The sequence below is a fragment of the Zootoca vivipara genome, chromosome 17 (assembly GCF_963506605.1).
Source record: "Zootoca vivipara chromosome 17, rZooViv1.1, whole genome shotgun sequence".
NCBI classification, from domain to species: Eukaryota; Metazoa; Chordata; class Lepidosauria; order Squamata; family Lacertidae; genus Zootoca; species Zootoca vivipara.
This window is the reverse complement of record NC_083292.1, coordinates 9,423,087-9,437,700: the sequence shown is the minus strand read 5'-3', so window position 1 is coordinate 9,437,700 and position 14,614 is coordinate 9,423,087. Positions and strand designations below refer to the sequence as shown.

At 47.8% G+C, this 14,614-nt stretch overlaps 1 protein-coding gene across 1 annotated transcript in view; it reads left to right on the top strand.

Annotated features, from left to right (window-relative positions):
- The window catches only part of GALNT9 (polypeptide N-acetylgalactosaminyltransferase 9), a 194,381-nt gene extending 186,653 nt beyond the window's left edge, over positions 1-7,728 (top strand). Inside the window, exons 10-11 of the mRNA XM_060269465.1 lie at positions 4,897-5,064; positions 6,801-7,728. Of these exons, the coding sequence (XP_060125448.1) occupies positions 4,897-5,064; positions 6,801-6,947 (315 nt within the window). The 3' untranslated portion in view covers positions 6,948-7,728. The remainder of the gene's footprint in view (positions 1-4,896; positions 5,065-6,800) is intronic.
- The last annotated feature ends 6,886 nt before the right edge of the window (positions 7,729-14,614 follow it).

Below are 14,614 nucleotides of genomic sequence, written 5' to 3'. Positions count from 1 at the left end.
TCATTCACAGTGTTGGTTGGGGCTGATGGGAGTTAGAGCCCTTCATCATCTGGAGGGCCAGCAGATTCCCAGCTGGCCGTGTTTCCTGATTTGAAAAAGTCCCATTCCAGCATTAACCTCAAGATGTCTTTCCCTTTGATTTAATTGAAGTGTGAGAAGATGGGGTGGCAGGCTTCCAAGTGCCTGAGATTGGTAGGATCAGGATGACTAATTTTGCTTTTTAAGGGAACTCCTTCCTTTTTAAAAACAAACAACCCTTTCTGCACTGGCTTTTAAATAACAGTAACAACAACAATAATGACCAGTTCTTAGGAGCACATTTGACAGCCTTCCTGACTTCTCATACTTATGGGGCAGCCCAGCCAAGGACTTAATGGGTTTTTCAGGGGATTCATGTTAAATGAAAAACAAAAGCAGAGAATCCTGCACCCCGGACACAATAATTTCACTGAATTTTCTACCCTTTCAGTAATTTTCTAATCCAATTTCTTTTCTCATGACTAGGAGAGAGAGAGAGAGAGAGAGAGAGAGAGAGAGAGAGAGAGAGAGAGAGAGAGAGAGAGAGAGAGAGAGAAAATAAAATTTCAGCACAGCACTAGTGGAAAGTGTGAATGTTCTGTACAACAGGGAGGAGTTATAGCTCAGTAATAGAGAATGCACAAGGGTTCAGGCTCAATCACTGGCATCTCCAAAAAAGAGCTGGAAAATAATCCTGTCCTGAAAACCTGGAGAGCCACTGTCAGTCTGTGTAGATAATAGTGTTAAGAGGGGTTGGGGGGGGCAAGGGGATTCAGTCTGGATGGTGTCCTTGGATCCATTCCAGGCCTATGATCCTGTATCCAGTGAGGGTTAGAATCCAGTAGAGGAGGTTGCTGAACTCATGAGACAAGTTTCTTTGTAAGACAATGAGCTTAGCTGGCCATGTCTTAAGTGCTCTCATCCTCATGTTAAAGAATGAGCTAAGTTGCAATAGCTGCAGCTAAGTGATGGTGAACAATAGGCCAAATAGTGGCTGGGCTGAAAAGTTGTGTGTGTGTGTGTGTGTGTGTGTGTGTGTGTGTGTGTGTGTGTGTGTGTGAGAGAGAGAGAGAGAGAGAGAGAGAGAGAGAGAGAGAGAGAGAGAGATGGATGGATGGAAAAAGGCTGGAAGCTGGAGATGCAGAGTTGCTTGCACTGGTGAAGGAATGGGGGTGCGGAGGGAACAGACCGCCCCCGGCACCACTGTTCCAGCAGGGTGCCATCGCGCCCCCCCCAGACATGCACTGTGCACCCCTCCTTGTGCCCTGGGCACCATGCCCCCAGAACGCACACCACAGCCCTGCAAGCGGCTCGCCACGCCCCCAGGATGCACATCATGTCCCCCAGGGGCGCCAGCCATGCCTCCGCCTGCTCTCTGCCCCCAGTAGCAGAGCATGCAGCTTTGAACTGGTTGCTTTTACAGTGGTACCTTGGTTCTTGAATGGCTTAGTTGTCGAACAAATTGGCTCCCAAACACCGCAAACCCGGAAGTTAAGTGTTCTGGTTTGTGAATGTTTTTTTGGAACCCAAATGTCCGATGCGGCTTCAATTTGAGTTCAGGAAGCTCCTGCAGCCAATTGGAAGCCATGCCTTGGTTTTCAAACGGTTTCAGGAATCAAACAGACTCCCAGAATGGATTAAGTTCAAGAACCAAGGTTCCACTGTACTGCACTGGACTTTGGGGCTCCTCTGGTTACCTAACAGAGAATCCAGCTCTGCAGGCATGTTAATGCTGTGAGCTCCTCCATCCTATGCTCAGATTCATACCTGCCAAGTCTCCCGCTGAAAATGCTGGATCAGCAGCGGCGCGGCACCGGAGGTTGCGTAGAAGCAACTTCCGGGGCTGCTCTGCCCATGTGTGGGCACCGGAAATCGGGCAGGGCGGCACCGGAAGTCGCTTCTACGCATGCCCAGCAGCCATCTTGGCGGCAGCTGCCGCCATGCGGCCACCACCAAGATGGCCGCCAGCATGCGTAGAAGTGACTTCCGGTGCCGCCCTGCCCGATTTCCGGTGCCCACACATGGGCAGAGCGGCACCCAAAATGAAACCTCCCTGGCAGGTAGGAAATCCGGGGGACTTCCAGGATTTTTCTCCATTCGGGAGAATAGCGGGAAACGGATTAAAATCCGGGGGTTTCCCGTGAAAAACGGGATACTTGGCAGCTAAGCTCAGATTGTATACATGTGTAAATAAAGCCACATATGCTAAAGACACCACAGTCTCCGCTGACCTCCGTTTCCACGAAAACCAAACCCTTAGTAAGTTCCTGGAACCCCTGGAGTCTCTCACTGCCCAGAGGTTGGGGTGGCCTGTAAACAATACTTGGTGGAATGGACCCCTGGTTTGACTCTGTAGAAGGCAGCTACCTATCTTCTGAAAAAGAATAAGAAAGAATAATGTGGGTATCATACTGCATCAGTTCCCCTTTGGAAACAGAACTAAAAAACCCAGAACTCCAGGCTTGGTGGGGTTTATAAGCACTCTTTAGGGGAAACTCCAATGGTTCTGAGAAATGCTGCCTTCAAGATATAGCACCAGCTCCCCTCTTACTTGCTTTCACAACCCTGCCCCCCACAGTAAGACCCCACTGCAATCAGTACATTAAGGGGGGGAAAACCTTGCATCTCCCCAGCACATTCAATTTCCTTCCCTCCTGGTGCCTTGCATTTGCTTCGCAGATGGCTTCTTTATTAAGAACAGCTTCCGACATGCAATCTAGTCATTTAAAACAGGAGAACAAAGAGTGAATTCCAAAGGGCATTCTACTCCTACAGGAAAGATTAGCATATTATGTGCTGGTTGTGTTAAGCCATTACTGCTTGCAAGCAGCGGTATGCATGAACTTTCTTTCCCTATCCCCCCCCCTTCCCTTTTCTTCCGTTCTTTTCTTTTCAAAGAGCCCTAAAGTAACAGATGCCATTTGTGGGACCTCTGCATATTTATAGGCAGGGCTGTTTTCGCTCCATGTTAAAATGAATGCAGAATTCCCTACTATGGCATTTCAGAAAGCCATCGTGGAAAGATGGGCTCTGGGGGTGGGGAAGCGGTCGAGCATCTGCTCTGCATGCAGAAGGGTCAGAAAGGTCTGAAACATGAGAGGCACCGCCAGTCAGGGTTGTCTTCAACCTTTGTAGGCCCAGGATTCACTTTTAACCCAAACATGTGTTTGGGGACCCATTTCTTAATCTTTTACTATACAGTGTTACCTTGGTTCTCAAACGCCTTGGCAGGCACTCAAGCAACTTGGAACCCAAACACTGCAAACTCGGAAGTAAGTGTTCCAGTTTGCGAACCTTTTGCGGAAGCTGAATGTGCTACGTTTTGGGTGTTACACTTCCGATTTGAGTGCCACACTTCCGTTTTGAGTGTTACTCCGAGGTCTGTCTGTTTTTGCTATTTACAGTATTTTGCGTTTTTGTTTTTGCGGCTCTTTTTGTTTTTGTAACTGTGTGGATCCCAGTTCAGCTACTGATTGATTGATTGTGTGACTGCAGTACATTGTTTATTGCTTTCATTTTATGGATCAATGGTCTCGTTATAGTACAGGCATGTCCAACAGGTAGATCGTGATCTACCGGTAGATCACTGGACGTCAATGGTAGATCACCAGGAGATCAGTGGCTCCCCCCCAAAGAAGCTAAAAAACTTTGGCTCCCCTAAAAAAACTCAAAACCTTTGTCCTGCACCCCTAAAATAACCCGAACCACAAAAAAGCTCAGTGTCGCTTTCCTCCTTCCTAAAGAAGCTCAACAACTTTTACGTGAACCCAAAAAACAGGGCTTTCCTTCCTTAAAAAAGCCTCAACAACTTTGACATGAACCCCCCAAAAGGGGGTAGATCACTGACAGTTTTTAACTCTGTGAGTAGATCGCAGTCTCTTGGAAGCTGGCCACCCCTGTTATAGTAAAATTCATGTTAAACTGCTGTTTTAGGGGTTGTTTTTAAAAGTCTGGAATGGATTAATCCATTTTGCATTACTTTCTATGGGAAAGCGCACCTGGTTTTGGAATGCTTTGGTTTTGGAACGGGCTTCCGGAACTGATTAAGTCTGAGAACCAAGGTACCACTGTATATGTGCAAGGTGGTAGTCCTCCTGTTGTGACCCACCTTGGATCAGACCATCACCTGCTAGTGGATGCAAAGGAGCACCCTGCAGTCAACAGAACTGTACTCTCTGCTATCCAGTTGGTGAGTAGGATAGGGGTGCTATCTCACCCTCAGGATTGTGGGTGCCTGCCTCTGCTTCTGAGGGACACACACACACACACACACACAAACTGGAAAAGGGTGCCTTGCTGGCTGGCTGCAGAGGCCAGAGCTGAACTGCTTCTCTCTCAGAGGCAGTGCCACTGACGCCTGCCAGCTTTTCTCATGGACTTTGTGGATGCCTGGCCCCCCCAATTATATTATTGTGGGTGCCCATGCACCCACGGCCCCTTGCGGTTGGCTCCTATTGAGTGGAGGTTTTAATCCTGCTTCCCCAGTGCATTCCCTGCCTCCAAATGTAGAGGGAGAACATAGCCAACATGGCACATACCGGGCCATCGAGAGTCTTATCATCCATGAATTTATCTAATCCTTTGTGAGTACCAATTCCATAGTTTAACCACAAGCTTTTTGAAGAAGTCCTTTGTTTTCCCTGTCCTGACTCTTCCGACAGTCAGTTTTGCAGGATGTCATAGACAGCTAGCATTAAGAGAGAGGGAGAAAAACAACTCTCTCTGTCTACTCACACGTCTGGGGGTTTAGGGAAAGAGTTATACTAATCCAAAGAGTTGCAATTGCAAGGCAAGCTTGACCTTTAGCACTTCTTGCTTTTTCAGAAATGCCTCATGGCTTGCTTGACTGCAGCCTTCTCTGTTTCAATTTGGTTCCAGCTTGTTCGTTACAGCTCTGAAGGACTTCTGCAACTGGGCCCGCTGGGATCTACTGCATTTCTGCCTGACTCCAAATGTCTCGTCGATGATGGGAAAGGAAGGACCCCCACTCTGAAGAAATGTGAAGACACGTTGAGGCCAGCACAGAGACTGTGGGATTTTACACAGGTATTTTAGCCAGCTGTGCATGCAAGCGGGGCCTGTCACAAAATATCACAGTGTTTTGTGTTTGTGTTCAGGATTCTCAGTAGTCTGTCCCATCGCCCTTTCCCCAGGTTTGTGACTACCCCTCATCAGGGACAGACTTCAGAAATCTTTTGCAGTGGCATCGCTAGCCTTCTGGCTGCCCGGGGCAGCAAACCAGAAGGCACCCCGCCGGGGGGCAGGGCATCCGTCACGCGCATGCATCGCATGTCACGATGCACAACGCACACGTCACACTACGGAGTGGGTTGCCAGGGGGCGGTGCTCCAGCGCCCGGATCTGAGGATCCAGGCGCTGGAGCACCACTGTTGGCAACCCGCTCCGTAGCGCAACGTGCGCTTCTTCCCACTCAGGCGGAGTGGCGAGGGGCATCAGCGGAGACGCTCCTCACCGCTCCGTCTAAGTAGGAAGAAGCACAAAGCAAGCGGCAAGCCGATCCATAGGGAGCTTTGTCTTCTTCCTACTCAAGCGGAGGCGGAGTGGGGAGGGGGCACCGCGCTGCCCCCCGCAGCTGTGCTACCTCCCGCAGCCGCGCTGCCCCCCGCTGACTGGAGCCCTCCCCCCGCCCCCCTATTGCGATGCCCCTGATCTTTTGTAATATGGCATCCAAAGTGAGCCCAAAAGTTGGCGCCGCCAAATGTATCTTCCCAGTTATGGATCTTCTCAATTTTGCGCCCCCTCAGTTCATTGGCCTGTGCAGCAGAATCACCCGCACCACCCTAAATCCGGCACTGCACCCATGTTCTGACAGAGTTTTTGTTTGGTTTTGTTGCCAAAGGCAGCGTTTCTTTTGAATTAAAAGTCAAAAGATTTCAGTTGTGGGTGAAGACTTTGGGCTTTCATAGTTGCACAACTGCTGGGAATTGCAAACACGGAGTGTTGCTGTTGCACTCAGGTCTTATTATTATTATTATTATTATTATTACCCTGCTCATCTGGCATCTGAGTTGGCTGCTGTGTAAACATGTGGCTGAACTAGATGGACTTTAGCCTGATTCATCAGGGCTCTTTGATTCCTAGCTAATATTGATAGGCTTAGGTAAAAGGTAAAGGGACCCCTGACCATTAGGTCCAGTCGTGACCGACTCTGGGGTTGCGGTGCTCATCTCGCATTATTGGCCGAGGGAGCCGGCGTATAGCTTCCAGGTCATGTGGCCAGCATGACAAAGCCGCTTCTGGCAAACCAGAGCAGCACATGGAAACACCGTTTACCTTCCCGCTGTAGCGGTTCCTATTTATCTACTTGCACTTTGACGTGCTTTCGAACTGCTAGGTTGGCAGGAGCTGGGACCAAGCAACGGGAGCTCACCCCGTCACAGGGATTCGAACCGCCAACCTTCTGATCAGCAAGCCCTAGGCTCAGTGGTTTAACCACAGCGCCACCTGGGTCCCTTTTACATAAATAATAGGTGATAAATAATTGGCTTCCACCAATCTCACAGCACTTCCTTTCGTACTCAATATGCCTATCTGTATTTCATTACTATTCTTATCTTAATACACACACACACACACACACACACACACACACACACACACACACACATTTTCCTTTCCATTCACGAGATCATTCTAAACACAGCCAGATTTTCACCCTTGAACCTTGTTTTTCGAAATATTCATTCAGACAGTCCCATTCCTCCTTGACTATATTTTCTGGTTTACGTCTTATTATGTATTCGTTTCTTTCACCCCTACAGAATGGCCCAATTATCAGCCGAGACACTGGCCGGTGTCTAGAAGTAGAGATGTCCAAGGATGCCAACTTTGGGCTCCGATTAGTCGTACAAAGATGCTCGGGGCAGAAATGGATGATCAGAAACTGGATCAAGCATGGCCGGCATTGATCTAGAGCTGGGAAGATGCTTACTCTTCTGGAGTCCTTTGACCAGTACGTGGGCGCCCCTCCAAGAGATTCAGGTTAAAGAGGACTATTGCGATGAGAAGACGACAGCTCATTGAAGGAGAAGGATTACTGCTGGGCACATGTTGTTTTATTTTATTTTTAAAGAAAGGAAAGATGGAGACTGGCATTCCACCTAAGGCCTCAGAAGTGATACACCTGTACCTAGACCGTATCATTTCAGACTAGGGCTTATAGGCACACATGATACAATCATCTCTCCATTAAGGAAAAGAAATCCCTGCATATAGAAAACTAGCATGTCAGGGGGGAAACTCATCTCTTTGATATGCTCTTTTCTAAGTTCAATAAGTTCTAAGTTCCTAAGGAGGAACTTTCAATCACGTGAGTCTGAAGTGGCATAGTCCGAGCAATGGTTTACCACCTTGGTGAGAGCTGAGCCTAACCTATCCTCATAACAGTGGATGCCCAAGAAAGACTTGTGCAAGCTTTCTGCTTTTTTGGAACTCAGTTGGAGAGGAACCACAGAAGCCAGACCACTTTCTGGGAGGAAACAGGAGGGCAGCCATGTTTGGGTCAGGTTTGCAGGACAGATCAGTCTCGTGCCTGACTGAAGAAGGTCCCTGGGGCAGAAGGATCTGTTAGCTTTAAGTTGCTGACCGATGCACAACTCTAATGGTGAACAGAACCGTGTGCCTTTTATACTGTACTTCCTATCCAAGCGGACTGGGGAAATCCCGCCTCTTCAGCATGTCTGAACAATAACAATGTCGTCTGAACAATGACGACAACAAAATACTCTGTAAATAAATTACACTGCAAAAGAAAGAAAAGAAAATTTAATGTTTCCAGAGTGTTTGCCTTGGAGTCTCAGTTTAATTGTTCCGGGGGGCAAAGAGAGTGGGAACAGATGGGGCATTTTTAGAACAGTGGGGCTGCTCCATTCATCTGGAAGCAAATTCGGGGGGGGGGGAATCCACCAGTCTCAAGAGCAGATTTGTGCTTTTTAAACACCTGTATTGAATAGGGCAAAGGGCAGGCCCAGTGCTTTCACAAGGCACACTGCAATAGCTGCCAGTGCTCTGTGAGGCCCCACCCCTGGGCACCATTTATATTTTACTGCCCCCACCCACCCAGTGAGCAGCTTCTGGCTGCCATCCCCCTTTCGTTCCCACACTCCTGAATATGAAGGTCACACGCACACCATATATTTAAAACACTACTATACCACTTTGTTTAATAATTAAGAATGCCTGTCTCCATAATAGTCGAAAAGTGCATTTATTTCAGTAATGGAACTTATTGTTCTTTATCTTTCTTTTAATTTTTACAAATGCTTTCTTTTGCAAATTCCACAGCAATAAAACAAATAGTTACAATAATACAGACAAAAATAAACATCACTATTACATTTCATTAATTGCATTCCATTTATAACCGACCCGCCTAACGACAAATAATTACAATTGCAACAAATAAAGGCTTGACATATCTTGCTTTGCATGTCATGCATCTATCTCATATATTGGTTTCACCTTTTAAGTTGCGTTACTGAAATAAATGCACTTTTCAACGATATTCTAATTTCCCGAGTTTCACCTGTATTTTGTGGCTGGGGTGGGTGGGGGTGTTGCGGGGTGACTGTTTTGTGTGGGTTTTCCGAGGATTTCCCCAGCATCAGCGGAGGTTGGTCCACTGGAGCACTGCTCCACAAACCTCACCTGGACCTCACCTGCCTGCCTTCCTATTTACTGCCAGTCCAGGGGCTGGCATTGGCTTGTCAGCTTCCTCCTCCTTCCTCCTCTCTGTGTTGCTGTTGTAGAACTCAGCAGTGGGGCGGAGGATGAGGAGAAAAGTAGTATTCATTGCCTCTGCCTCTCATTGGTTCTGACTTCTTTGCTGGCTTCTCCTTGCCTTCTGTCTCACCACACCCAACTGTCGCTGCCCAGAATTATCCTTCAGAAAGCACCAAGATAATAAAGGGTCTGGAAACCAAGCCTTGAGGGAGTCAGGTATGTTTAGCACGGAGAAGAGGTGATATGGTTGCCATCTTCAAAGATCTGAAGCATCTTTCCTGCTGCTCTGCAGGGTAGGAAATGAACCAGTGGATCCAAATGACAAGAACGGAGGTTTCGACGGAACTTCAGGAAAAGCTTTCTGACGGCAAGAGCTGTTTGACAAGATGGCCTCAGAAGGTGGTGAACTCTTCATCATCAGAGCTTTTTAGACAGAACTTGGGTGGCCATCTGTAGGGGGTTCTTTAGCTGTGATTCCTGCATTGCAGGTGGTTGGACTAGATGATCCTAGAGGTCCCTTCCAATTCCACGATTCTATGAATGGGGCGTAACGTACTTTAAGACAGCTGCAGATCGAAACAAAATGGGATGGGACAGGATAACTACACAATCACAACCCTGCTGTGGGGCTTCTGATTTGAAATTTGATACTGATTTGATATTGCTTTGCACTAGTCCTTTCCCCCCGACAAGAGATGGGAGGTTCCAGGCACAGGAGATTTAGGTTATCTGCATAATATTCCTTTATTTCTTAATGTGTGAGCAGAGCACAGTAGAAGCAAAGGTCTGTTTATTGAGTGTATAGCCAAGCTTTATTCCACTTGACAGCATGCAGAGTTTTTACACTCTGTTACGAGATGGTTGGACAGTGTTCTCGAAGCTACGAACATGAGTTTGACCAAACTGCGGGAGGCAGTGCAAGACAGGAGTGCCTGGCGTGCTATGGTCCATGGGGTCACGAAGAGTCGGACACGACTAAACGACTAAACAACAACAACAATGTTATCCGCATGTGAGATTCGCTAGACTGAGAGATAGGGGCTTACCGAGTGAGCTTTGCCAACAAAGCCCTCTTTTCACATCCTATCCAAAGTCAACACCCAGGCTCCTACATCCCCGAAATAGCAGGGTAGAAACATCAAAACTCTCTAGGATGCTTTGGCACTTCAGTCTCCTGTTCTTCAGTCTCCATCTGATGCTATCCAAATTCAAACTTTCTCAGAACTTACGTTCTCCCTTTCCCACTTGCTAGTGGGGGAATCTCTTTCCAAAGGCTGAGGAGAGATTCCAGCATATAAAGGGAAGCATGCCAAGTCATTAAATGTCAGGGACTGGTTGGACCAGTGCCAGATTTACGTATAAGCTAAACAAGCTATAGCTTAGGGCCCCACTCTTTTGGGGGGCCCCTAAGAAAATTTTAAAGGGAAAAAATGGATGTACATTTCCAAAGTATAAGATAAAAAACAAATAAAATAAAACCTACATACAGTTAGAGCTTAATAATTATTTCACTATTAATATACTTCTTCTTAATTGAATTTCAGTTCAACAATTACTTTGATAAAATTTTGTTATGTGCAAATGGCTTTAGATACCTATTAGGTCCATAAATTACCTAATAATAATAATAATAATAATAATAATAATAATAATAGTAATAATAATAATTTATTATTTATACCCCGCCCATCTGGCCGGGTTCCCCCAGCCACTCTGGGCGGCTTCCAACAAAACACTAAAATACAGAAATCCATCAAACATTAAAAGCTTCCCTAAACAGGGCTGCCTTGAGATGCCTTCTAAAGGTCTGGTAATTGTTGTTCTCTTTGACCTCTAGTGGGAGGGCATTCCACAGGGTGGGTGCCACTACCGAGAAGGCCCTCTGCCTGGTTCCCTGTAACTTGGCTTCTCGTAGCGAGGGAACCGCCAGAAGGCCCTCGGCACTGGACCTCAGTGTCCGGGCAGAACGATGGGGGTGGAGACGCTCCTTCAGGTATATATTCATATAGCATATATTCAACACAAAAAACAGTGACAATATGTTGTTGACAAAGGACAGCTGGGACATCTAAAGGGCCCCATGATCCAGTGGCGAACGGTGCCATTTGGCTGCCTGGGGTGACACCACCTGTGACCGGGGCGTTGCTCTGCAGCACGCATGCGTCCTGACGTCACAATGCACGATGTGCGCGCTAGGACGAGCCAGGATGGACTGCGCATGTCCACACATGCGCAGTCCGTCCAGGTTGGCACTGCTGCTCTGCTCGGCTGGCGTGTTCTGAAGCAGAGTGCGCTACGGAGCGGGTTGCTGGGCAGCGGTGGCAGTGGCAAACTGTGAGCACGCTGCAGAGAGGCTTGCTCGCGTTTTGCTGGCGCCCCCGCCCAACAACCCACTCTGTAGCGCACTCTGCTTCTTCCTGCTCGGGAGGAGGAGGCAAGGGGTGGGCCAGGGGCCAGGAGCTCTGCTCCCGCCAGAGTGGTGGAGCTAGGGGCGGCCCACCCCCTTCGCCCCGCCCTTGCTACGCACCTGCCATGACCTTCAGTAGCTTAGGGCCTCATCAAACCTAAATCCGGCCCTGGGTTGGATGAAGAGAAATGGTTTGAAGAACCCTCTGAGGAACCCTCAAGGAAAGAAGGCTCAGAGCCTGGGGAGTGGTAGTGGGTGAGAAGGAGAAAAACGGAAAGAGGAGGTGTCAAAAGCTTAGTGAGATCTGGCAGAAAGAAGTCCGGAATCAGAGGCAGAAGATGAAGCTGGTGAGCAGGAGGTGGGAGGCCAAGAGGCAGAGATGAGTCAGGGTCAGGGTCAAGACAGATGAGGAGGAGTGGTGGCACGGCCCCCCTGACAAGGAGGCACCCACAGAGGAATGTGAGGAATTCATGCCTGGGGAAGACTGGTGGAGGCACTCCTCAAAAGAGGAGGAATCTGACAGAGAGGGGGGAAGATCAGAGCTGGGAGATGGAGTTGAGTCAGAACCAGGTCCCAGTCAGGAAGGGTATCAGCTAGCCCCCTCACCCCCTCCCTTCACAGCTCGGGAACGCCGAGCGGAGAAACAAAAACAGCTGCAGCTCATAGGAGGCGTGGGAGTGACTCAACTACTTAAGGTGAGCCGGATGCCCTATCCTGCAGCGTCTGCAACTGCTGTGCTGGAGTGCATAGTTGATCACACTCGTCTTGTGTTTATTCCTGTGTTCTGACTCCTGGCTCCCTCTTGACCTTGGCTTCCTGACTCCAGTGTTCTGACTCTGGCTAACCCTGACCTCGGCTTCCTGACTGAACGGACTTCGGCTACCCCTGCCCTTGCAACTGCTCAACTTTGACTGATTCTGACCCGGATTGTGGACTTTGGCTTTATCTGACCCTGACTGCTGCTCTGGTTGGCGCCCTAACAGTCAGGTTGGTGAAGAGACAAGGGTGTCTTCCCCTCCTGCCGCAACAAAATCCCTCCCCAACCCTATCTTCCATAACCAGGAGAGGGCTGGAATGGTCAGAGCAGTGGCAGATTCATAATCAATGTGGTCAGGCTTATTAGTCCACAGTTGCTTTCAGACAATCTGTTTATGGAGGAATGGTGGAGACCGCCTCCCCACCCTCAGGGGCGGGGTTAACCAACACCCAAGACGGGGCAAACTGCTGGCTGCGCATGCATTGTACTACTATGTATGACGCATGTGTGGCATCACTACGTACGACACATGTGTGGTGTTGCTACGTAGGGCGCATGTACGGCATCGCTACATACACCGCATGTGTGCGACACCACGCATGCATTGTGCATAGCAGTTTGCCGCTGGCGCCGCTCAAATGCCATACAAATGGTGGCAGGATCCTCTGCTCGCAGCTGCAGCCGTGAATGGAGAATCCTCTACATGTGGCTGCTGCGGTGCGATGGCTGGTCGTGCAGCCGCGCCTGGGGGCAGCGAGGCGAGCACCCCGTGGGGTGCCTTCTTGTCACCCCCCAGACATTGCACCCAGGGCGCACCGCATCCCTATGCGACGCCACTACCCATCCTGACCCTTTTAGGGAGGAGGAAGAGGAAGACAGAATAGATTTACAATGGGAGTTTGAGGGAGGTCGCAGCTGAGAGGCAGATGAGGGGGAAAGTTGGGAAAGCCAGAGCAACACCTGGCTGACACATTGTCACTAGAAAGCATCCCAGACCTGGTGAGCCTTAAAAGTAGGAAAGCAAAGAGCTCCAAGACGGAGGGAATGTAGCAGCACCCCTAGAGGAGATGATGAGAATTACAAATGAGCGAGTGGGAGAGATGGGGGGGTGGCGATCTCGGGACAACGCCATTCTCCAAGAGGCTGGGTTCTATAACCTCTCTCTGTAAAGACTGAAATAAAAAAGGACTGTGAGAAACTTTTCCTTGTCATTATACTTTCCTGGGCAACCAGCCGGGAGCTGCTTACAGCATCCTGATACCCATTGCTTTCCTTAGCACAAAAAGTCTGATTTGGGCAGGAGGGCAGCTTTGTTGCTCAAGACCTCAAGTCAACTTTAATTGCACAACCGAGCTTGCCATAATGCAATTGAATTCCACTTAAAAATAGCAAGTCAAGAAGCAGTCCATGCTCCCAATTTCTTCCAAAGTGAGGAATTGTGGCTCACAAGTTTGGAACAAACCAGGATCTTGAACTTGTTCCTAAAATGGTAGCCATAGCTTCTCTGTCTGGATGAAATGAAAGACTATTTCATCAAAGACTTTGTAAGAATATGTAAAAAGTTGTCATGGGATGTGTGTGTCATGACTTTATTTTGTTTGTGAACCAATTCTCAAAAATGTAAGTTCGCAGAAATCCTTGTGATGGTGACTATAAAATCTTATATGCAAAAGTGTTGATAGGCTTGACAGATTGCAAACAAAGAAAATCGGTGACCTCCCCCCCCCCCCAAAAAAATGGCAGCCCAACTACCAGTAATAAGAAATAAATTGGCAACCTTTATATTTTGGATTCAGCACAGTCTTCTTTCATCAGAAACACCCAGTTGCTCTAAATACCATCACCTCCCTCAATTTTGGCAAAGTGGTTAACTCCAGCAGTCCTAACATAAATGGGTTGTAGCCAGCTAAGTAGTGCCCCAGTTAGTCATACTCATTAATTTTGATGACTCTAAGCACTGGAGGCAACCCTATGTATCCAACAGAAGTTGCATAAACTTCCCTTCAACAAAACTGAGTCTGAGGCTAGTGTTTCCTCTCCCCCTCCCCTTATCTGATCTGATCTCTGCAAGACATCAACGGAGAAATGTTTCTTCCCCACCCCAGGAGTAGATTCTTTTGAGAAATGAGTGAGAAGCCAGCAGATGCTTCTTGATGCTAAAACGAAGGATGGGTGGGTTTTATGATTCCCTTTCTGGCACTGCGTCTCCAAATCAGTCCTGCTTTCCAGCTGTCTGTCACTGCACTTGGATTTCATTTGCTCTCTCTTACTATAATTCATCTCACTCTTTTTTTTTAAAATAATTTTTATTAAGAATTTTCAACTTAAAACATTTTCCATATCATCTCACTCTTTTTATATCCATTTGTCCAATCGAAATTATACATGGTGTGGCAAGTTGTTGTTGTTTTTGCTTTTTTGCAAACCTACCATGGGAGGGAAACGGGAGATTAGCAATGGCCTTTTCATTAAGAACAAAAAGTCAAAAAGAGATAGCAGTTGCTGTTATTTTCTAGATTTTGGTGGCAAATCTCATATCTGCGTTGTCAATTGTTACTGAGTTGGCAACACAGAAAATGTGGAATGAATGAATGAATCTTTATTTGCGTCAGCCATCGGCCATAGCAATAAAACAAAAATGTGATATACAAAGAATAGAAATAAAAAGTCAATTATATAAAATACACTTT